Genomic DNA, 25810 nt, shown 5'->3' with positions numbered 1-25810 from the left:
TCATTCAGTGACCTTGAACTGGGCCTCTCTCAACACTAGAACCACTACATTAGTCTAATTCATACATTTTAAAACCAAATGGTGACTTTTCCCAACCATACCAATATGATACAGAATAGTTCTATACAAACAGAAGCACTTTATACTATTTCTTAAAATGCCGTTTCTATAGTGCCTTCTCATGAGCAGCTTTTCAAAAAGCATAAACAGCTAAACATGAAGAAAAACAAGAAAATGGCTATAAATATAATGGTTTATGTACAAAGCACAAATGCAAATTTAAAGCTGCAGTCATCTCCAGGCCTGTTCTCTCTGTGATTGATAGACAGCTACTGATTGTGTTGGTATCAAACTTGTATGGAAAAACAATGTAGTGTTGCTCTTCCTACTGAATATATAGGCTACTTAACCCTTATGGAGGCCCATTCAATAGTAAAGCATTCATTCATGCTCCTGAATTTTAGCTTCCAGTGTTAGATTTCTACAGGCCCTCTGTTGCTGCATATTTACACAATTTAACCCTGAGTAAGCATAGATGGGCCTTTTCTAAAGCTTGTTGTAGTATTCTTTTGATTTCATTAACCTCCTTATCCTTGGAGACTTTGCCCCAATGGCTCTAGGGAGACAGAAACATGTGTTCCAAATATGATATTCTGAGATGTGTTTTTTTCCTTCCTAATTATTTCTACAGTTAAGAGTCATACAGATAAATGTTACATTCTTTTTTTAAAAAAAAGCTATGAGAATTCTTAATTCACATTCTAGATTCTCAAATACCTTTATTGAATTATACAAGTACACAACACATTTGATTTACATACGTTGCTCTTTTGTTTTATGATAATTTCTTGGTAATGAGTTTTCTGAAGCAATCTATTTTCTTTCTCTTTTTTGTAAGAGAAAGAAATAATAAATAATAAAGACTGTGCTAGTTAAAGAAAATTAGAAAGTAAATTTCAAGTTCCCAGTCTTTGCTATTCCTAAACTAAGTTATCAGTAATTTATAAAAGTATACATTTTCATAAAGCAAACAAAACATTTCATTACTTCCATTCAAAATCGTCTGTCTTAAAAATGTGCTTCTAATATGCAAACTGAAATATCAAATCATTTATGGGTCCCAATGCATATAAAGTAATCCTCACCAATAGTAATTGGGATAGGGATCAAAAATAATCAGTGAAACAGCTTGCCTTCAGAAGTTGTGGGTGCTCCATCACTGGAGGTTTTTAAGAAGAGTGGACAACCATTTATCTGAAATGGTATAGATCAGTGATGGCAAACCTTTTCACTGAGTGCTGAAAAAGGAGCACGCACGCGCGCTCATCTGGGTTGCAACCTGGAAGAGTTGCCCAGGGCACATGTGCGCACCCAAAAATGAACTTCCAGTTTATTTAGTCTTCCTGTTTAGGGTTTCCGGCGCACACGCTAGTCTTCTGTGTTTCTGGAGCACATGTGCACGCAACAATCAACTAGTTGGCATGTATGATTACACAGGAAAACGGAAGACCAGCTCTTCCAGTTTCCGATACTGCCACACACACGAAGGGCAGCTGATCATCGCATACGCACCAGAAACTCGGAAGAGACGCCGCCGCATGTGCCAGGCAACAGCTCCTTGAGGAGCACTCGGAGGCTCCAACTGGCGCAGAGTGCGGCTGCGCGGGTGGTTATGGGAGCGACGTGGCATTCCCATGTAACACCTCTCCTGCGCAAGCTGCACTGGCTCCCAGTGATCTTCCGGATGCGCTTCAAGGTTTTGGTTATCACCTTTAGAGCGCTCCATGGCTTAGGACCTGGTTATTTACGAGACCGCCTGCTACCACCAATAGCCTCCCACCGGCCGGTACGTTCTCATACAGAGGGGCTCCTCCGGGTGCCGTTGGCCAAACAATGTTGACTGGCGGCCCCCAGGGGGAGAGCCTTCTCTGTGGGGGCACCTATTATCTGGAATGAACTCCCCCCGGAGATACGGAGGATCCCGGATCTGTGCACCTTCCGTCGCGCTCTCAAGACTTTTTTATTCCATCAAGCCGGCCTGGCCTAAATCTTTCCCCTTTAAAATGTAAATTTTAATTTGTTTTTAAAATTACTGGGTGTTTTTAATTTGTCTTGGCCAAATTGTTTAATTCAGTTTTATTCTGTTTTTAAATTTTGTATTTATGTATTTTATTTTGTGGCTGTTTACCGCCCTGAGTCCTTCGGGAGTAGGGCGGTATACAAATCCAATAAATGAAATGAAAATGAAATGAAATGAAATGAAATGGCTCTGTGTGCCACTTCGGGCACATGTGCCATAGGTTCACCATCATGGGTATAGGATCTATTGCGTGAGCAGGGGTTGGACTAGAAGACATCCAAGTTCCCTTCCAACTCGGCTATTCTGATATTCAGTCATAAGATGTGTGGTGTCATGACTGCACTTACAGCATTAATTCCAGCTGTCCCAGTGTTGCTGTCATTTAGATGAATCTCAGGTGGTCATGTCCCACAGTCATGTGACCATCATTTGTAACTACTGGATGGCTTCCCTGATGACTTTGTTAGATGCTGGTATCAGTCACAGCTGGTGATCACATGATTCTGGGATGCTGCAACAAACGGTAATTGTGAGCCAGTTACAAAGTGCCTGAATCATATCACATAAGTGCCTGAATCATGATCACGTGATCATGCTGGGATGGTTGTAAATTTGAGGACTGGTCAAAAAGCTATCATGAGGATGTTGCTATGGTCACAACTACAAGGATCCATGGGTAAGTAAGTACCCCTTGTTCAGTGCCGTAATTTCAAATGACCGCTGAACAAGTGGACATTAAGCAAGGATTATCTTATATTAGAACTAGCTTAATTTTTATGCTTGCAAATACTATTTCACAAAAATACTTAACCTTTTAAGGATTGAGCTTTAATGTACTGTATTTAGTTGTTTAAGTTCCCAATAACACAAAACATACTGGTGTTGGATGGTTTCATTAACAATAAAAAAACTGAACTTCACTGGGAAACCAACATCGCTAAAACAATAATTGCATATAAAATGCTTAGATCTCATAAGTCTTTATTAACAAATGAAGGGTTATATACAAAGATAAATGGCATATTTGTTTGAATTTGTGTGTGCTGATAAGATAAACAATATGCTGTAAATTGGCAAGGCATCTTCATTGTTTGTGGTAGAATTGGCAGGCCATCAGAGGCAGCATGGAGCATATAATTACTGTGAAATTTGCAGTTTGTTTGAAGGCCTGGGAAATAGCATCCATCTCTAAAAGTAGGCCTTCTTTCAAAATGTAATGAAAAGCTCATTAAAGAATTTTTACCAGCATTGAGCAAGTTTTCTTAGGGTTTTTTTAACTATAGAAGGAGTACAATTTATGCCATTACATATTTGCATAAAAAGCTATGGCAAGTGTATTATTTACATTGAGATTAACTGGTTGTACAGATTGTAAAGTTTAAATTAGATGCAAGAAACTGTATCTAGATGTGCACCTGCCTGGTACACTGAGCAATCCTTAGCTGGTATTTGCTGGAGAGATAGATTTACAGGAAGGTTTTTTTTTAACCTTTTAAGTAGGATCAGGCAGTTGGAGAATCTTGCAGCCAAGCTTGGTATATTCTTAAAACCTGTGGGTTTTTTAAAACACACATACATACAAATGATTAAAATAACAGGATATAGCACCAATGTTAACACTGTTTACCATTGCTAATTACAATTATGAAACATACTAGCACACACAAACCATTGGGAAATAAAATATCCCATTTTCCTTGATGTGCAAGGAAATGTGCATTTGTTACAATACAAATACTCACTACTACTTTAGTTTATTATTTAAAATGGGAGCACAGCCAAATGTCTTAATATTTCAAGAAAATAAAGAGAATGATGTTTAACACAATACTGTTATTTCATGCTGATTATTTGGTCTATGTGGCACAAATAAATGCTCTTAATTGCTTTGATAACAAGCAACTTATAGCTACCAAGAACTATAGCTACCAATAATGGCACTTAAGTGTTGGAAAGTTTGGATTCTGAAACATGTATTATGGATTACTATAATAATACAAATGAGTTTATGTCTCTTCAGCAAGTTCCCCTTTTTACAATAAATGGAGATTATTTTTCTATTTTCTAATTATGCACTCTGCTAATAAAAACTCAAGGATTATGAGATACAGTGAGAACATGCATTCCTACTACTACTACTGCAGCTGCTGCTGTTGGAGGGCCACAGTAAACTGTCAGCCCGACAATAACTCATAATTTACTGGAATTCTCCTTTATTGTTACTAGGTAGGCAGTGGTACTTAAACATTTACGAACCCTTTTGATTTTTCTGACAGTAAGGAGAAACATAATCGTATTAACAAACTGTTAATCAATCTTCCTCTGTGGAGTGCACTCCTGGTTGCAGAAGTGTCCCAGATGGAAAGAAAGAGGATGGTTACATAAGTCATTCAGCAAATGTTCCACTCAACTCCACCAAGACCCTGCTTGCTTTATTTAGGACTAGCTGGATGTCCGTGCTTCGCTACGAAACTATGTGCTCAGGCTTGATAAATCGACACTTAGAGTTTGAAAATTAATGAGTAGTTAAGATCAGCCTCTCCCCTTCTTTCCCTCAGGCTAGCCCCACAGAAGCCTCTCCTCTCTATCCCCTTCTCTCCCTCAGGCTTGCCCCATGGATCCTCTCCTCTCCCCTTCTCTTCCTCAGGCTGGCCCCACAAAAGCCTCTCCTCTCCCTCAGCCTGGCTCCACAGAAGCCTCTCTTAACCTACCCCCTTCTCTCCCTCAGGCTGGCCCCATAGATCCTCTCCTATCCTCTTCTTTCCCTCAGGCTTTGTAGTTCCTTCTCTCCATGGGGCTTGCTCTACAGAAGCCTGTCCTATGCTATCCCATTTTCTCCAGAGTTATTTTCAAGTTGGGAGGGGGAATAGAACGTCTAACTAATTAGCATCAGAGTGTGTTATAATAATATAGGAAATACTACTGCTCTGATGGTCATTTTGAAAAATCTTTTCTTAGTGAGCACCTAGAAGCCAAGAGGAACATAGGTGGCAAATTTCAAGTTTGTAGGCTTTACAGTTCTGGAGATTTCGTGATTAATGTGTGAGTGGTTTTCGCTTTTATATATATAGGTATTGGTGAACTTAAGTACTATTGTCATGCTCAGTGTACGGGGAAAGCTGAATATTAATAAGAAGAGAGGTCATCTGTTGGCTTAAATAGTAACACTGGACACTCTTATTTGCACTACCTGGGCAAGATGAGAAGATACAAGTTGTTGGCAACCAATACTCATATAACTAGATCCCAGCAACTGTTGTGTCTATGTACCAGCATCCTGAGCAAGGCTATTCTCTGGCACAGGTTATGTAGTGATACTCCATGATTTAGTAGCAGAGTTAACCTGTGCTTCCTGAGACAAAATTGCCTCTATGGATGTCTACTGTGACTAAAGGCTGGCTGCTTTTTCACTAGTAGATCCCTAGCAGCCACTTGCCTTCTGCCTACCTCTCAAAGCCAATGGGAATGTTGCCTTGTAGACATTAACTCATCTGGATTGCACTCATAACAGAATATTGACTTACCTGAGAAAGACAAATCTCTGATTTGTGTTAAGAATATGTAAAATGCTCTGACATCAAATAGTAGTTTCAGTAAAATACATTTGTGGTGAGTGATTTTTAAGAAACAAAACAAAAAACCCTGGCTTTTTTATAGTTTCAAATATCCTGACCATTTTAAGTGCTGTGTTCTGGGTTGTTATTCTATCGTTCATGTGCAAGTTTTTTTTCCCAAACTTTTCCCCATGTAGCTAGTATTGTACCTGCTACCACTGGTTTACACTGAATAGAATAAGAGGAGGAGAGTGTTGAAAGAAAAGTACATGGCCAAACAGAACAAAACCGCTGTAAGGGTGTTGGGAAATCACTTTTTTAAAAAGATTTTTTTTAAAAAAATCTTTTCTGCATCAAAAGTACACATGGATGAACAAGTTACATTGTTCATAAGCATACATTCCTGTTTTTGCAGACAAATAATGGAAAAAGTGTGTTTGTATGTTCATACATGCATTACTGTGCTTTCCAGTTACTAATGCTGTCTTGGTTTGTTTGTTGAGTTTTGGTGTACATCCCCATTCTGTGTAGTATCCGGCATCTTACTAAAACTGGGCTTCAGGATATTTTTAAGATCGCCAAACCTCTCTTGGCTTATTGAGTGTTTAGGATGCACTTTGTGCATGCTCTTGTGCTGTCCTGCTGAGCTTTCGGACTGTGTTACAAACTGCCAAGGGTGAAGAAACTCTATTGCTTTCTCACTGGCAGCAAAAAAAAAAAAATCCTGCTTTTGTTTTGTTCTGCACTAAGTCTTGTTGCTCAACTTCTGCTGATTCAGCTCCAAGTATATATGCTTCTTTCATCCCTTGAGCAGTTCAGAGTGCATTTTTCTTTCTAGTTGAACAACCTAAGACAGTACTATTTGTTGTTTTTCTTACTGCTGTACTCTTCAATAAAGTTATATTTATTAATATAGGAGTTATAAGCATCAGAGCTGCAGTGCAAACTGCAGTCCACTTGCTCTGGTGCTACAACGGTAACAAACAAGGGAGCAATATTTATTTCATAGAATGAGAGGGTGAGCCGGCCACAATGCAACTCAGAATCATCCACTTTTCAGTGATGCTGAAGCACAGGGCTGCCATCTTACATTCCAATATAAATCAGCCTAGTTTGATACAATGCTGATTCTGTGTTATATGTAAAATTTGTTTGATGATAAGAAAACTATGGTCTTGAAAATACTATATACTTAAATGAGTACAATCTTATCCTGACTTAGGAGGGAATAAATAACATTCAACTTGATGAAGATTACTTCATGAAAATTAGTTCTAACTAGCACTTGTCTACCACAATGTGATTTTATAAAATTATAAAAGCAAACTGAAATATGTTCTGAAGTGAAATGTGTTCTGATCAAGACTGAATGAAATGCATTCTAAAAACAAATATCAAACAGTATGTTTTGAGTACCCATGTAAAAGTAAAACACTTGAATATGGCACAAAAAATGATTGAAATCCTTATCAACTTCACTTTGATGACCATCCAAATTTAAAAAAAATTAAAGCAAATATTCTAACAAATATTTATATATACACGTTAAAATATCCTAACAAATATTTATATATACACATTAAAACACACACAAAATGGGATTCACTCTGAATAATGCAAGGATGGAATTATAACCTATAAATATACAATTGGATTAAAGAATGCTTTTTTTATTACATCATATCTGAAACAGCACAATATATCTTTTGCAAAATATTTTGCCATTTGAGAATCACCAATTTGCAGAGAAAATATTTATGATCACATTGAGTTGTTTTTCCATTGACTAATTCAATCAGATGAACACTTTTGAAACAGTTTTTAATAAATTATATTACACTCAAAATGTAATGCTATCAGAGGTCTATAATTCCCACAAAAGTTCCCATTACATGATTTTCTATATTGTACATTTAAAGCCTCACCTTAATGTCTCTTCACCTTAGCCAATGAGAGATTTCAGGAATGCAAAGCTATTGGCAGGTTGGAGAGTCTCTGCAAAACAAGAACAACTTATACTTAACATGTTTTAACACACTCAAGTTGCAGTTCTTCCCACTTATTAATAGGCCATTATAGAGTACAACCTACTATTACATTCAAACAAATGTGAAGACTGAAGATTTTTCAGATGAGGAGTAGTGGCCAGAATGGATATTTATTTACTTTTTAAGGGTTACTGGTGTCTTACAGCTATGAAACTGGATGGAGTAAAAAAAAACCCACTAAATCCAAAATCCAATACACTGCCCAAGTTATTCTCATTCCATTTCCATTGCATTAGTCATTTGTCCTGCTTTTATTATAGTCACAATTACAGAGAAATTGTTAAAACTGTTTTTTTGCACTTTCCCTCCCCTCCTTTTTGTCTCTCACAAGAAAGAGTAGGAAGATAATTTTCCAGAGATAACATGGGACATTCAACTTCAAGTGACATTTGTAACTATTGGGTAAAGTCAATAAGAATCTCAATAAGAATCAAAAGCCACCATGAGCTCTCTAAAATTTTATTCTGGATTTTTGCTTTGATTTTTGCAAGTGCATGCAAAGTTAGAGCATTTTAAGCCATATGAAACTCCAAAGTGGATAGGGAAAGCGGAGACAGGGAAAAAAATGGTCACTTGACTGCTGATATAAAACCTCTCTTTTCTTAAATGTGCCAGAATAATTTTTCTCCATAACCCTCAAGCACAGTTAAAATCTTTAGACTATTCATTATGGTTCTTTTTATAGTATTTTTATTTAATAAAACCTATTAAGACTACCATACAAATCTCTTTACTTATGCTTTTATCTTTTAACTGATCAATTTTTATATTGCTGACATCTCCTCTTCACCATTTGCTCATTTAAAAATTCATAGTACATGAACTATGTCTCTGGAGAAAATGTCTATAAAATTTGTTACAGCTGGCAAATGTGTATGAGTCAGTGATAGCACATGACTAAATGCTTCGCAGAAAATAAAACTTGTTTCTGTAGTAAGCAGAACTGTTTAAATGTTATTTATTTTTATGTTTCAAAGAAAATATATTGTGAAGTGCTGCATTGATTTAATACGCAACATTGTCTGTGTACACGCTGTACAAGGAAAATTTATGAAACCTTTGCACAACTCCTTTAATTGAATTTTCCAAATCTCTCACCACACACAAATAATCAATATCTTCTGCAGAGAAAACCAGTCAGAATTATTACCGTCTTTCTTTTCAATTTTGTTGTCATCAGCACATAGAGAGCACCTAGATATTTGTAATGTCTGGATAGCAAGTTATTTACACCTCTTTAAAAGTAATTGCTATTAATCGCCTCAGTTGTGCCTTCCCACACCCTGTTTTATTTTAAATAACCATTACATGTCTGAAAGAAAAGAAACAGGTATTCTTTCTGAGCATTTGTAGTCATGTAGGAACACAGTACTGATAACATTTTATAATTTAAGGTTTCATTTCACTTGATATTCATATTCCTATATTATTGTAAGGCTTGCTGAAAAAAAAAACTATAAGAAATAAGAGCATACAACAATTGGATCCAAGTTCATGAGGCAATCCTGAAAGGAATGCAATTTAGTAAGCTAGTGTATGTTTGGATGCATTTGTATAGTTGATTTTGAATATAATTGAAGATATTCAGGTACATATTTTTTATAAATGAGTATCACAGTCAACTTGATAGGTAACATTTAATCTAGAAAGTATAGAACATTAATCCACACTTGAAACACTATTTGCTTTCAAAATATCTAACATTACTGTAAACTATGATGCTACATACCTCTAATGTTGTATTTTAAAATTGACATCTTAACTACTGCTAGGCCAAAGATTAAGACGACCAAAAAGCATTATATCCTACAATATTCAGAGGCCAAAAGAATAATGGAAGACTAACCATTTTTCTTCCACTAAGTAGCATTTCTCTGCTAGACAGATTAAAATCTCACCTAAAGCAAAAAATGCCACACAAAATCGATACAGCCCAAACTTAGTTTCTTACAAAATAATTTCAAGAATGGTTCAGCCTTCAAAGGGAAGTGAGACCACAATGTTCTCGCTTTTCTGAAGCTAAGTCCTATTGAACTCTGAGGAGTTTACCTCTGAGTAGACATGCATGGGGTTGCAATCAGGTGAAATGCTACCAGTTCAGGCCAGTTTGCCCAAACCGGTAGTAAAAATGCTACTGGTTCACTGAACCGGTAGTAAAAAAATGTTTAAAAAAAGTTCCGACGATCACACGTCGCTCAGCTGATTGTCGGAACTTCTTTATTTTTTGCTTTTTAAGTATTTTTTTTACTACCGGTTTGGACGAATAGGTAGTGAAAAAATGCTTTTAAAAAGTTAAAAAAAAGGCTCGGACAATCATGCGGCACAGTTGTGATCATCTGAGCCTTTTTTAAACTTTTTTAAAGAATTTTTTACTACCTATTCACCCGAACCCGTGGTATAAAATGCTTTAAAAATGTTTTTAAAAAGGTTCCCAAGATCGCACTCCACAGCTGATTTCCCCCCCCTCGCTGTTCTACTTACCTTCCCAACCCTCCTTTTGGTGTGTATTGCGCATGTGTGCACAGCATGCATTTGGTGCAAACTGCGCATGCGCGGCCAGCAAACCGGTAGCAAACCGGTTCAGATTTCACCACTGGTTGCAATGCAAAGTTTCAATCTTGCATCATGCTATTGGAATTTATTTCTGAGAAATAAATCACAGCATCAGCCATATTGAACATACTGGGGATTACTTTTGAATATACATGTATAGCTTTGACTCTAGGAATATATTAAAATTGTAAAAAAAAAAATAAGAAAAATATTGTAACAAAGATAACAAATCCTATCTTATAACCAGGTTCAATTTGCAAATGTGAAAAAAGACTTTGATAGAAAGAAATGCAGAAAGGTCATTAAATAATAACATTTTAAAAACCCTCTTATATTAACTAAATTTATAAAATGCATTACTAAGTTACAAAGTTACCATGATCCAGTTTTCCATGATCCAGATGTGTGGGATTACAACACCCATTATCTCCAGCCAATGGTATTTTGAATCCACTACAGAGCAATTTCAGAAGATACCTTTTTTAATGGAGAAACTAATAGTTTATAAGGCAACTGCTATGACCAGCAGGTCTGCGGTCTACACTTTTCAGAGGATGTAGGACTTGGCCAACCTTGGTTAGATTGGGAAGTCAAGCCGAATTAAGCCAGATGAGTATTTGGGTGGGGGAAACGTGACCAATTGATGTAGGTAGCTCTGAACAAAATGGGCTAATGGTCTCTTAATATATGACATTTTTTATCTTCTGACAAAAAATGTCATAATGTCTAGAGCAGTGCTTTTCATTATTAGCAACTTTAACACTGGCTGGGAAATTCTGGGAGTTGAAGTCCCCCTACCTTTAAGTTGCCAAGGTTGAGAAATAACGGTCCAAAGTACTTGGTATAGAGTACTTTGAAGTTTATCTTGCTCTAAATATCAGGCCTAGACACCGTTTGCCTTCTACCTGTCCAAGGACTTCCATTCTACCTTTTTGGGATCAGCCAGCTGCAACCGAAGCACTATACAATTGTGGCAAACGGCAAAGCGACGGGGGCAAGCAAAGTCTGCTAGCTTCACATTGCTTGATCTCACAATAGAAAGCTAGATTAGATGGATTATCCAAATCAGGCTAAATGCAATATAATAATATTGCAAAACTCAGAAAGCAGCTTTTAAAAAAAAAAAAAAAAGTAAAAAAAAAAGACTGCAAAACTCCACTGCTTTGTCTCGGACATAGCAAACCCATTTGTAACAGATCCTTTTGTTTTCTAATCAATTGGAATTTGCCCACTGGGTAAGCACCGCTTTTTCTATCCGGCACAAGGCACAAGCCTCTCCCCAAGTGATCAAGTACTGTCCGGGACTGAGCAGGATAAAGGTTAATTGTGTTTGGATTTGCTCCTCCATATGCTAAAACAAAAATTCCCTTTGGAAATATGCGGCACCCATCCTACACACAGACATGGCATGCTTTAGACAGCAGCAACACAACTCGATTTCATCTCCTGGCAGCTGCTCTCAAGTTTGCTTACATTGTCTTCAAAAAACATTTTGTTTACTGTAAATGCTAGTCATGGGCAAACAATGGTGCTATTTTTTATGCTGCTAACATAAAATGATATCTTAAGATCTACATAATGCTGTCGATTGATGAAAGAATGCTCTGAATTAAGTTGTTTTAAGTAGAGGTTGTTTATGTAAAGTAAATAAATTTCATGCCTCACCATGTGATGATAATGTGACATTCCATCAGTACCAAGCTAAAGAACAGTCATATGTTTTATGTCCTGAGCGTAACTAATTAAAAATAATTATAGAAAACCACATCCAAAAGTGAAAAGCAAAATAAAACACTATGTTCCATCTTCAGCTGCCCTTCCTTCCTTGCAGTTATTTTTGACACACCCATTCTTATCAGAACAGCAAAAGAGATACCATTGTGGCAGTTAAAATCAACGTTGTTAAAATCTAAAAATATTTTTTGTATTCCACAACCAATTTCATACACCATGCTAAATTTTATGTGCTTTTGGGGAGGAGGGGGAAGGGGAGGTGAAGGAGTGTTAAATATGCCTCTAGCATTCAAAATGGAAGAAATCATCTCAATTCAACATCTCATTAATAGCTGTTCTTGAACACAAAACACTCAATCCTTGGTTTTGTTTTTGTGTTAATTGACTATATTGAAAGGAGTTTCTGAGTATTGATAAATAATCCTGGAATTTACTCTCACGAGGATACTAGCAGGATACTAGCCTTGCTGGCTTCACAAAAAGTTTGGACCATGGAAGTCATGCAGATCAATGGCTATGGGCCCAGATGAAGTGTATCATGAAGGCCATGGAAGATTAGTGGAAGATTTCTTTGTACAGTTGGTTGGCCACTGTGAGAAAAGACTGCTTGGCTAGATGGGTGAGGAGTCCAATTCAGTAGGGACCTGTTTTAAGTTTTTAGTTCTTTTCATTAGTTCATTAGCCAGTATTTAAAAAAACCTCTGATTTCAAGATCAGAAGATTTCCATCATGTTAACATTCTTGACTTCAATTAGCAACTTTGATCTGCGTTTATCTTCACTGGAATTGGGGACTCTATCCAGTTCAACAGATTTTTTTGAAAACATAAAGTTTAGTTTGCCATAGATGATATAATGGATTTACTTTCCTCATAGCTATGCTATATATTAATAAACGTTTGCTTGATTTTTTTCCCCAGTGAACAAGAGAAAGAGAAAAGTAGACCTAGCACTATCCTCAAAGCTTGTATGGTTTCTCTTTCTATCACTCCTGAGTTTATTTCATGCTATCTATACACAAGAATCTGATCTACTAATGGTCAAGGCAAACTGGTCAACGGAAGAGTCAACAGAATTCATGGGGAACTGGATTTAGGTCTCGTGGGAGAATCGTGAAACTCAAACTCATGACCTGTTTGACCCTGCCCACTTGCTCAGCCAGATCATCGTCTACAGATGGGCAACCTTTGGGGCCCTGAAGGCTCCAGCAGCTTCCAGGTCACACCTTAGAAACTGCCTTTGCACACCACAGAAAATGAGCACTCAAAGCCAGCAATGAGAAAGAATTTTTAGTCTTGTCTGCTATGAATAAATTGGAGCCCTCATTGCTCCCAGCAAAACAACTCCCAGCATTCCCATTGCTCCCAGCAAAACAACTAGTGACAGAGAGGAAGCAAAAAGCAGGTGGAGGGGGACAACAAAAAAAGAGAAGTAGCAAAAGTAGGGAAAGAGAAGCCAAGCCAAGCCATTGTTGGCTTCCACAAATAGGCTTACAGGTTTATGCAACTAATTGATTAGTGCAGTATTTCTCACCCTCTGCAGCATGAAGAAGAGATCCCAGAATTCCCCAGCCAGCCATGGATTAGTGGCATCCTAGATCACAAAGAGTTATGAGATCTTCAGCAGGCAACACATATCAACCAGAGATTGTGTTTAATCTTTGGGCCATGCTCATTCCTGCTTTATGTAGCTGGACTCTCTAATAAACCACACTCCATTCTAAGATAAGGCACAAACTGCTACTGTGGTGGTCTTATCTTTAAAGTAATTTTTAAAAGCAACACCATTTAACTAAGTATAGTGTTTGGATTAAAAATTGAAACATCTATGCTAAAAAATTCTATATACAGACACAAAGCATGTATAAAAAAATGTAGTAAGATAGGGAAAAAAAACGAGGCAAGAATGTTATCCGTTCAGTACATGTTAACAATAAAGAATGAGAAAACCCTACTCAACACATCTGACACCCAGCAAGCTAAGTCTTCATTGCTGAAATGTCCTTTATTCGGTTTCTTTTAAAAACTAAATCATAACCACAAGGGAAAACTAATCTATTTGATCAAGATGTGTGGCTGCCTGTCTGGCACCAAGAACACACTGCTGAGCTACGGAGATTTCAGATATCAATAGAAATGCGAAATGACTTCAAGCTCAGGAAAAAGGAAGCATTGCCTTGAGTTTTAAGACACAAGATTGGGAACTAGCTGTCTTCCCCAGCTCACTCTTTGCCTGTGAGGACAGACAAGCTACTTATCTTCCTAGTCTTTAACCAAACTTTGTGAAAGAAAACACACATGCTGTTTTTCCTATCCTTGCATCAGTTGGAGGTTTTGCTCCTAATTGTATCCATTACTCACATGTATTTAAGTAGTGAATACAGGGCCAAGAATAAAATTAGGCTCATAGTTTATGTAAGTGCATTTCCAAATATTTTGGAAACAATGCTATATGGACAGCTATACTGGCTATGATGAAAAAATTCTTTCTAAATGATTGACTAACCAGATTGGAATCAAGTCTTCTTGTAAACACGATCAGTGTAGCAAAAAAGCAGACATGCACATATACCAGTGCAAACATGATCCCATTAGATATGAGGAAGTGGAAAGGGATTTTGTCCTGTCTTTTTAAAGCAAGCTTCAGAGGGCCCTGTATGAAGCGGATCATGCGGTCCCCTTGCAGTTGAGATTCAGTATGGAACCAAGATGGCATTGGTCACATTCCTGGATGACCGCAAGAAGAATCAGGATGGCAGTATTTCGTCCTTGCTTCTCTTGATCTCCCACCAGCCTTCAATACTATCTTTCATGATATCCTTTTGGACCAGCTCCAGAGGTTAGGAGTGGGGGGCACAATATAATGTGGATCTCCTCCACATTTGAGGATCAATCAGTGTTGATAGGGGAGAAGAGGTCTGCACATAAGAGAATAAGCTTCTCTTATGTGGAGGAGAGAGGGAAGAGGGAGAGAGATTGAATGTTCAGAAAATCTTAAGAGCAAAAGCAGTTTGTTAGATAATGGAACAAATAATCTTAAGAAGTGGAAGGCTCTCTGGTGCTGGATATGCTCAGCACATAGTCATCTGACGGGGTGCTTTAATTTTGATTCCTGCACTAACAAGGAATTGGATTTGGTCTAAACCAGGGGTGAAATGCTCCCAGTTTGGACTGGATCACCCAGTCTGGTAACGAGGGTGGTTTGGAGAACTGGTAGCAAACATCCCTGCCCCCGCCCCCCATGCCCAGCTGAGCCACGCAATCATCAGAGGCATTTTTTACATTATTTTTAAAAGCATTTTTTCTACAACCTCTTCAGCTGAAGAGGTTGTAGAAAAAATGTTTTTAAAAGAAAAAAAAGCTTCTGCTGATCAGGCAACTCAGCTAGGATCGTCAGAGGCTTTTAAAAGCATTTTTTGGCTTTTAAAAGGCTCTGGGTGGGCCATGCCCACCCAGTCACATTACCCTCCCCCCACCAAGCCACGCCAACAGAACAGGTAGTAACAAATTTTACATTTCACCACTGGTCTAAACAGTCTTTCAAATTCTATGAATCTGTGTAACACATGATATATTTATGCTTTCAAGGTAGATTTTTCCTCCATCTGTCAAACTTAGACAACTTTACGAAGAATGTCTATGAAAAACTAGTGATTAGAAATACTCCTTAAGACCATGGAAAAAGATCGTTTATCTCACTAGCTCATAACCTCCTGATTTTAAGCCACTGAAGTGCATAATATGAAACAGAACTATAAAGTGCTTATTTTTAAATAAGATATGCTTAAACCTTCAGGTGGGTCAGCTAAGCAGTGATGTCAGTTAAGCATCTCATCTTTTTAAGTGCCTTGGTGAGATTGGACTTTGTAAAATAGAGTTCATTTGTCTCTGCAATGTGGCAAGGCTGTATTCATAAATGTTGAGTGTTCTCAAGTCCCCCAGTAATAGACATTAGAGAAATATTATCATTATTAAAGCCTTGGGTGGCACCAAGGCTATACTGTACACAGAGAGATTTGAAGTTAAGAAATGGTGATGTGGGTAAGACAGATACAGAAGTGTGTGTGTAAATTCAGGTATTAACAGATTATATTCCCCTTAAATATGCTGCTTTCATGGTGTCAAGAACACTAAAAACATTGTATGTTCTGGCTCCAATTTGTTGTAAGCTTCCCAAAGAACACTGCAAAAAAAAAAAGGTAGCTTTTATTAAGATCAGTGAATTAAAGATGCCCGAGGGGAAAAATGGCAGCATGTGTTTCCTTAAAGGGAGCTAAGTACTAAGTGAGGCTTAATCTGTATTAAAGGCCAAGGATTCCAGCAGAATAGAGAGAAGTGCTCCTCGCCACAAATTGCCGTAACACTGCTACTGCAGGAAAACTGCACCATTGTCTTAGCATAAAGGGTAGCAACCAGGGTGAAATGCTCCCGGCTTGGACCGAATCGCCCGATCCAGTAGCGATGGAGGCGGGTGGTTCAGAGAACCAATAGAAAAAATCCCTGCCCCCCCCCATGCCCAGCTGAGCCACACAATCATCAGAGGCTTTTTCTTTTAATTTTTTAAAGCATTTTTTCTACAACCTCTTCGGCCGAAAAAATGCTTTTAAAAATAAAAAAAAAGTCTCTGATTATCGCACGGCTCAGCTGGGATCGTCAAAGGGATCATCAGCTGATGATCCCAGCTGAGTTGCCTGATCAGCAGAGGTTTTTTTTTTCTTTTAAAAGCCTCTGACGATCCAAGCTGAGTTACCTGATCTGCAGAGGGTTTTTTTTTCTTTTAAAAGCCTCTGACGATCCAAGTTGAGTTGCCTAATCGGCAGAGGTTTTTTTTTCTTTTAAAAGCCTCTGACGATCAAAGCTGAGTTCCCTGATCGGCAGAGGCTTTTAAAAGAAAAGAAGCCTCTGCTGATCAGGCAACTCAACTGGGATCGTCAGAGCCTTTTGAAAGCATTTTTTTACAACCTCTTCGCTGAAGAGGTTGTAGAAAAAAATGGTTTTAAAAGAAAAAAAATGGCCATGCCCACCCAGGCACATTACCCCACCACCACCAAGCCACACCCACAGAACCGGTAGTAACAAATTTTAGATTTCACCACTGGTAGCAACTGAAGGTGCTCTAGGATCACATGGAGCCTCTAGAGCAGGGGTGTTCAACCTTGGCAACTTTAAGACTTGTGGACTTCAACTCCCAGAATTCCCCAGCCAGCATACAACTACCAGCAATTGTGATAGTTGAAATCTACGGGTCTTAAAATTGCCAAGGCTGGACACCACTGTTCTCGAGTCTTCGTGACCATGATCACCGAATCACGTTTCCTTGCATTTTGTCATAGTCTACTCTTTCAAAATACAAAACATGAATATGTTTGTGTGAGTCTCAAAATAAAAATTGCACATTTTTTTTAAAAAAGCAAGCCGCTCCCCAAATGTGTACATTTGGTTCTTCTCCGTGGATTCAACATTGCAAAGAAAAAGATTTTGGTAGGAAAATAATTTGATAAGAAACATTTCTAAATAACCTGCATGTTTGAGTAAGGGCCTCTGGAAAGCCCAGAATGATTTTAAAATACTGGGGGGCTATGAGCATCTGTGTAAAATATTCCCAACTTTCTCCTCCTTCTCCAGACCTCTCTCCCACACTTCCATTGTTTTATAAGGTCCCAATCTTCTATAAAAATATTTTGGACAATGCAAGGGCTCCGTGGGGAAGAATACAATTGTATTTCACTGGATATTATTTAGGATCTCTGAACCGCCTTAGTATCCTTTTAAAAAAACTTGCTGCAAAACTCATTTTAGAAAATAATGGCATTTGGCAATCAAAGAAATAAATAAAAAGTCAAGAGCCACTGTAACTGTCAAATTATTGCAGATCTAATGCAGACTCAGTAAATAAATATCAATTCTATCAATGCTCATCCTGTAGGACTAAATTTTCCAATGATATAAGAGAATTATCGGATTTCATGGAAACTGGATTTCAAACAGCTTATTCAAAGACCACGATAACAGGCTGCAAAAACCAATGTCAGACAATAAATTCTGTCATTTTCTTATGTGAAGGCAAAGCCAGAATATAAATCAAAATTGTCCCTGATTTCTTGATTCTCTAAAGCAGTTGTGTCCAAACCATGAGCCTCATGTGGCCCTGGACAGCCTGTAATGGGCCCAACAAAATCATTAAAAAAATAACATTAAAAATAAAGGAAGTTTGTTATTTATATATATTAACTATATTTTATGTGCAGCCCAAAACCATTCCTCTTCATTCTATGCAGTACAGGCCAGCCAAAAGATTGGACAACCATGTTCTAAAGTGTTCCCACTCAAGGCTTCCAATGAATTTGCAGATATAATGTATGTATGTATGTATGTATGTATGTATGTATGTATGTATGTATGTATGTATAAATAATCCATAAATTAGTTCAGTCTGTAATACCCTACAGTAGTTGTTTCCCCACCAGCCAATCATCCCTGTTACAAAGATAAATCCAACTTCATGTGACCTCTTCAACCGTGTTGGACTTCAACTCCATACCACTTATTGGTGGACACTGATGGAGTGAGTGCCAACTGGGGAAGCTTGTTAATAAAGTGGGAAAAAATGGGAATGAGGTTTTTGCAGTTCATCAGCAGTATGTTTCTTTCTCTTGGGCTGCCTAGGCATCTGCTTGGAGAAAACTGGGTTTGCTACTTCTACTTTTGTGGTTCTCAATCAATAAAAAAGGACATCAACATCACAAGGCGCTGCAGATTTTCCTTCACCTCGCTAGCCAGAGGGGAAAGATATGTAAATAAACAATTCAACATCTTATTTGGAGTTTTTAAAAATGAAACATCTGTCCAAAATATCTAGCCTCTTGGCATTTGATAAATTGCAAAATAACTAATACCAAATGCAGCTTCTTAGACCATATCACTTTGGTTAGACCAGGAGTGTCCTCCCTTGGGACCAGGAGTGTCTCCCTTGGGACACTCCCTTTACAGGTCTTAATGTTTAAGACCTGTAAACATGGCTGGCTGGGGAATTAGCAGTTTTTAAAGTTGCCAAGGTTGGACACCTCGAGTTAGACCCTTAAATGTGACAATGTGTCTTTATATACCTGCTTAAGTGCTTGGGGAAGAGATGAAAGTTACATTATACTGTAAGGGATGGGTGGGATGGTGCCTTGCGAAACAGCGTGTCAAGAAATGGAATTCCCTAGTAAATTAGCCATCAAAGCAAATGTTATACAATATTAAGGAATAAAAACCTCACCTTGAGTAGAAAGTCTAACAGCACCCGGTTTTTGCAGGTTTCTCTTTCTGACTTGCTCAACTGAAGAAGAAACAATATTTAGATACCACGAGAACTCTACTTGTGTAATTCTAATGTTTAAAATGGTGGTTAAGTAACACCCAATGAAATCATTACATTTAAAAATGCTGAATTGGATGCAGATTTCTACATCCATTATAGTAATAGAATGAGTGTTTTCTAAGAAAGCATCAGGAATGATAACAGAGGGTTTCAGGTAGACAGGAAATCAAGCCATTTTATTTACAAGACCAGCTGTAGGCATAAAAATCAAATTTTAAATACTAATCAAGATCTCACAGATTTTATGTTTAATAGACCTTAATAATCCAGTCTGTATTGAAAAGTTATTTTCACTATTGCAACTTTTATTCAAATTTTATGACAGTTTGTATGCTTTTTTCAGTTTTCTCATCTAACTTAAGGAAATGAGAAGGGAAATCACCCTTAGACCTTACAACACTTCTATATTACCCCAAAAAAGAAAAGCAGCAAATAGAATCTTAGTAAATTTTAATATAAATGGCAATAATACATCTTAATTTATGGAAATATCCACCCACACAATTTATCTTGCATATTACTACACACATTGGTAAGGATATTAGAATACACTAAAGAGTTTGTAAACAAAATTCTTATATTACAAGAACCGATAAAGGACAAGTATTAGAAGAAAATATGCACGTAAAGCCATAATATTGATATTGTCTAAATTAAAACCCAGAAAGTCTTATACATGAATGGATTAGTAAACTGAGAAATAGATAGGATGCCAAACTTGGTCATTTCATCTGTGAAGAATTAAACATTAGGTTACTTTTTAACTTCCTCAACAGAACACTTTAATTTAAGGGTATAGTCCTATTTGCATGAGATGAGTCTCACTAAATTTAATACTAGATAAATACAGGATTGAGCTGTGTTGCCTTAAATAACTTTATATATATATATCTCCACTTATCTTTGTAATTGTTTTGTTCCATGCAAAGTGTCTTTAGAGCCTTCAAAAGTTATAAAAAATAAACCAATGAAGGGTTTATATTATTATATAATACAATTATAGCTCCAAGCCCTCCTACAAAATGTAAAGTTTAAATTCTGTCAGAAAAACCTGGAATGAGATAAAATCCTTCTTACTCAGTTTCCTGGATTTTCTCACTTCAATTTTTAAGTTACCAGGCTTGTTTGACGTGCCCAGAATATTTTCCAGCTCTCCGGTGCCCTCTAAAGCCTGAAAAACAGATTATTATTTTTTTGAGAAAGTTAGTATCAGTGCTAAGGTTTTTAACCTAAAAACAACATTTCTTAAATCTTCCACTCTTTTCAATTGATAAAACATATCATGTTACTAGCACGTGATATTAGAAATATGCCCAATAGGATCAGTTCAATGAAGTTGAAAGTTAATTTCCTGGCTACATTTGGTAGTTAGAGAATTGAGAAACCAGGAATTTCATTCAAGTTGAACAAATAAATAAATAAATAAATTTTGGATATGATTTGAAGTTTTTGCCTGTTGGGGTAACTTTGGATTATTTTATCATCTCTCCTAGAGCAAATCAGATAAAATGTATTGTTTCCCATAACTCTGTCTTAATCTCATGCACCAACATGAAAATGCAGGAATGGTTGAACCGTGATTTTAATTCAGATGTCCTCCAATCCAAATTCATATTCAGCTACTATATCAAGATTTAAACATTTTTAAGGCTAAGGGAAACACCAGACTTTTAAAAAGCATATCGGAAGTTGCACTGCAAAAGAGTAGGATTACTTAGATATTTTAAAGAAGTTGTACTATTATTACTTATAATTAATTCAATTATTCCACTGTTACATTTTAAAAATTCACTGACAGTGATTCCCATATTTTTCAATTATTACAAACTTTGAACAAAATGAAAAGTAGGAGCAAAGCCATCCCCAAATCCTCTTACACACATGCACCTCTCAGACAGTGAAAGTAGCAGGTGAATGCAGAAAGGGGCAACTTGTTAGAAAAGAATTTGTGAGAATGTAGAGAGCTATTCCAGACCCCCTGGAAAGATGTAATGGGCAGAAAGATTCACCTTGAGGAACAGGAGAAAGATCCATAACCAAGACTATAGTCAGAAAATAAATCTAAATCCAGAGCAAAACTGTAGCCTGAGCAAGCATCTCAGAGAAAACCTTCCCTAGTTTTCACAAAGACAAAGGGAGAGAGCAGGGAAACACTCAGAATTGCAAAATTCTGTTAATATAAACTTATAATAAATGTAGCATTAGTGTGTATGACTTTGGTTCCTTAGTCGGGTCTACCTTGAAGAGATGGTACAAGCACACATATGCATCTATGGAATATTTAGTATTTCTACTGAACTCAACTCACAATAAGAAAAGGAAGAACATAAAAACTAAGCTGTAATGATTTTTTTAAAAAATCAAGATAATTGAATTAATTTGATAAAGCAGAAAAGCATAATGATGGACCTTCAGATTGGTTAGTTTTTTTCGGATTTTCAGGAATCTTTCCAGGGAATGTTCAACTTCAGACTGCAATACCAAGAGTCTATGTAAAAAGACAAATACAACATCAATGGCACAATACTTGAAACAAATATAAGGAAAATAGAAATAAGGAAAAACTAGACCTTCCGTGTAAAGTTGTGCTTTTAGCAAACAACCTGTCCCTACCCCAATTAAGGTTAAAACAACAGCCATATGAAGTTGCAACTATTTACATTATGGCATGCATCTGAAAAATATTTCTAGTTCATCGGGTTTCTTCCTGGTTGCATTAAGATTGCAAACATGCTTCAGTGTACTAATTTAGTATCTACTTACCCAGATATCCCAGTGTTAGTACTGTACATAAGAATTCCAACCAAGCCACATTCCAAATTCATGGTTGTTTAAGATCAAGGAGAAAGTAAACAGTGGATATAAGAACAGAGAAAAAAGAACAATGGAAACCCCAGCACTATTCTGAAGGCCGTTAGAAGGTCGATATTTGACAGAAGGACTACACTGTACAAATATATTAAATAAAAGCTCAAGTAGCAATTGCTTGCTCCGAACAGCTGAAACAACCAAACTGATATTATAGGATAAAGATGAGGATTCCACAGATGTTGCTAAACTACAACTCTTAACCTCTCTCATCATCAACCATACTGGATGGCATTGCTGCCAAATCCAGTGCAACAACATTGGAAGGAATAACAGTTTCTTGCAGGATTAGGCAACAGTTAATCCTGTATAATTGTTGAAATTATTCAAAAACTATTTGAATAGTATTTACGCTTTGTCCCCGAAGTTATCGCTGTGGCAGCACCGTTGTGATCACATGATCAAAATTCAGGCATGGTCATTCACTCACATCAACAAGACTAAGGGTCTCAGGGGTGCTTCCAGGGCCTCATGTCTGCCTGAGTGCTGCTTCAGCGGTGGTCGTAGTGACAGCTACACTGGGGCTGATGTAGAGGCCTTCCAAAGAATCGTGAGGACACATACAATTTGGAGAACAGTACATGCAATTTGTAAAAAAGGAAGAAGGCTGGGGTGGTTAGTGGTTGCCTTGCATAGGGCCGGGCCAGAGATGCCTCAGCAGCAGCAGAAGGGACAAGGCAGCAAATGTCACCTAGGTGCAGTAGGGCTGGTGGAGTACAAGATACAATAGATACTAGATGATGGGGGCAGCTGTGGCTTTGTGCTGTGGTGCTGGGTTGCTGGCTGCAGCATGGAATTTGAGGTAACACTCTGCAACGGCGCTGGCAGTGCTGGGGCTGAAGTAGAGGCCCAAGGCAGCCACAGCCAGCAGAATCTACTGAAGGTACTGGACTTTTACTTCAGTCCCAGAGCTGCCACTGCTGTTGAAGGATGTCACAATGCAGGGCAGCCAAAAGAGCAGTGGGGGAAGCTAGGCAGATGGGGGGACTTCAAGAGAAGAAAGTCCCTTATTGAAATTCAGGGCTGGGAGGTAACAAATCAGTAATGGCTTGGATTGGAGTGGGTTCCCACCAGGGGAATTCAATTAAAAATACCAATAGGGATTTTCTGATTGCTGAGATTTCTGTCACTAAGTAATGTGATGGACATTGTGCTTTACGACCACATCACTTAGTGATGGAAATTCTGGTTCCAATCACCATCACTAGCCAAGAACTACCTATACAGATAAATTATTTAACACAGTTCACAACTTTCAATGACTCTGGGCAGCTCACAACAATCAAATAAAAAAATAAAAATAAAACCAATAAAACATAAAATACAAAGAAAAAGCATGGCAAGCACGATAAAGTGAGGGTTTTAATCTTCTTTCCAATCCCTTAGATGAATGTGTCATTCAAAACATTAAAACATGGAAATGCACAGGAAATACTAGTGCAAAAAAGTATTTGTATATATGGCATCTAGAAGTGCTAATGCTTTGAACACTCCCAAATCACCTGCAGTTGGAACTTCATGATAATTACTCAATAGAAAACCTTACTTGTCATTGTTCTTCATTTGATGTTGCTCCTTTCTATTGGATTGGATTGGCAAGACTTTGGAAGACTCTCCAATTTCTACAAAGTTAATTAAAGAAGTAGGAATAAATTATTTATCTTCTCAATAAAGAACACTTCCCATTTTGCTGATGAACAGAAACTCCTCTCATTATTAAAGTAATATGTATGAATGTTATGTATGTATGTATGTATCTGTATGTGTCTCTGTCTCTCTGTTTATATCTATCTATCTATCTATCTATCTATCTATCTATCTATCTATCTATCTAATATATTCTCTCTCTCTCTCTCTCTCTCTCTGTGTGTGTGTTTGTGTGTGTGTGTGTGTGTACATACACATACATATGTATACTATGTATATACACACACATACACTGTTTAAACCCTGGAAACCAAAAAGTATCTCAGAATTAGGATGCTTCTAGTGGAGTGGATTATTTACATTAGCCAGCCCCTGATTCCTCTCACAAAGACTCCATCATTGTCCCAGGTAGAAGGACTAGAATGAGAAAGGAAAACAAGACACTCAATTTGAACTGGTTTAAAAAAGTATTCAACAGAGAATATAGAAAAGAATGAGGGTTATCTCATACTTTTGAAACCACCGAAAGGAAACGGTACACAAGACTTTGATTTTAATTCAATGTCACTGTACTATATAATATGTACAATATCACCCAAAGTGGGAAAAACCCTATGAAAGTTAATCCTTAGCAACCGTAACACTTTTTAGCAGTCAATCTCATTGCAATAGCTGGGTAAGATAGGCAAACGTTTTCTACAGAACAGAGGTTTAAATCCCCAAACAGTGGCTTTTAAGTTAGGGATGTATTTTCCCTCTCTATCCAGAGAAAGTTCAAAGGCTCTGAAAAAGGAATTCAGCATTCTAGACAACTAGATGCTAGAATTTTGCATCAGGGAGACAGGGAGAAATTTCTTTCCTCAAAAGCCCAAACCCATCCTTTAACCAAGAAAGCAACACAGGGCATGTAGAGGTTCCAGACCATAGATAGTTCCCCTCTCTTTACTGCCTTATTCTCTGGTTAAATAGTTTAAAACCATTCCTTTTCTTAAGGCGATTTGGAAGCAAACACATGAAAGGGTTCTGTGTGTTCCTGTTCAGTTTTGACTAGTGCACCAGTCTGTTCTTCAAGCTGATTCTGCACTCTGCACATGGTTGTTTTTATAGGATTACGGCATTATCTTTTTATTTACAGAAGCTGCCCAGAGAGACTGTCATGAGAGGACTGGCATAAAAATCCAAGTAACTAAATAGCTGCTGCTGATCTTCTGGCCAAATATTATCCTTACAGTCTGTCTCGATGGCAACTTGAATGCGAAGTATATGCCCATATCCTAACACAGGACGTGCAGATCAAGCCATAAGTAAGCAACAAACATTCACTCACACATGAATGAAGCTTAATGACCGTTCATTCAAAAGAATCGCAACACAGTTATGTTCAGAAAACTAAAATGTCCTGATCTGCAGATTAACAGGAAGGGACAATACAGACAACATGACTGGGCTCATGTGATCTCTCCATCGTAGAGCCTGCTTGGCTCAATTATTTTTCCTCTCCTGCCCTCTCTAATCAAGCACATTAAGGAATAAGGCAAAGAGATAATCACTGTGTGGTCTATGTCGCCTCCCTCTGGGAGACAGGATGGACTGGACTTAAAAGAAGAGGCAACAGAATTAGTGCTGAGCGTAGGGCACAAGTAGTAGGAGGTGGCAATCCGCTGAGCACAGCTTGCTCCCAAGTCTTGTGACACCAAATGATTCCAGCTAAGGGAGAATTAAAGGCTATCTGAAAGTGAAAGAGGTCGGGGATGATTAAAGTACCATGTAAATATCACTAGGAGTGTTTTCCTGCACTGCACCGAATCTACTGACTGTATGCATGTCAAGTCATGATTTAAAATTTACGATGTATAACATTCTGTTATTTTACTCCTTCAGGAATATATCTTAAGTGCCGAACTGAAGTACAGAAAGGCTGCAGGATCTCTTCACACAAGCTCTCTGCAGATTACAACAAATGAT

At 37.5% G+C, this 25810-nt stretch overlaps 1 protein-coding gene across 1 annotated transcript in view; it reads right to left on the bottom strand.

The window, feature by feature from the left end:
- Window positions 1-3044: 3044 nt before the first annotated feature.
- Window positions 3045-25810, bottom strand: part of ITGB3BP (integrin subunit beta 3 binding protein) — a 38567-nt gene continuing 15801 nt past the window's right edge. The window contains exons 4-9 of the mRNA XM_070939494.1: window positions 23745-23820; window positions 21740-21818; window positions 20408-20501; window positions 19229-19288; window positions 7560-7629; window positions 3045-3630 (exon numbers count right to left, since the gene is read on the bottom strand). Coding sequence (XP_070795595.1) covers window positions 7577-7629; window positions 19229-19288; window positions 20408-20501; window positions 21740-21818; window positions 23745-23820 — 362 coding nt within the window. The 3' untranslated portion in view covers window positions 3045-3630; window positions 7560-7576. The remainder of the gene's footprint in view (window positions 3631-7559; window positions 7630-19228; window positions 19289-20407; window positions 20502-21739; window positions 21819-23744; window positions 23821-25810) is intronic.

The sequence above is a fragment of the Pituophis catenifer genome, unplaced genomic scaffold (genome assembly GCF_029215685.1).
Source record: "Pituophis catenifer annectens isolate HBS135680 unplaced genomic scaffold, rPitCat1.0.hap2 SCAF_3, whole genome shotgun sequence".
Taxonomy (NCBI): domain Eukaryota; kingdom Metazoa; phylum Chordata; class Lepidosauria; order Squamata; family Colubridae; genus Pituophis; species Pituophis catenifer.
This window is presented reverse-complemented; position numbering and strand designations above follow the sequence as displayed.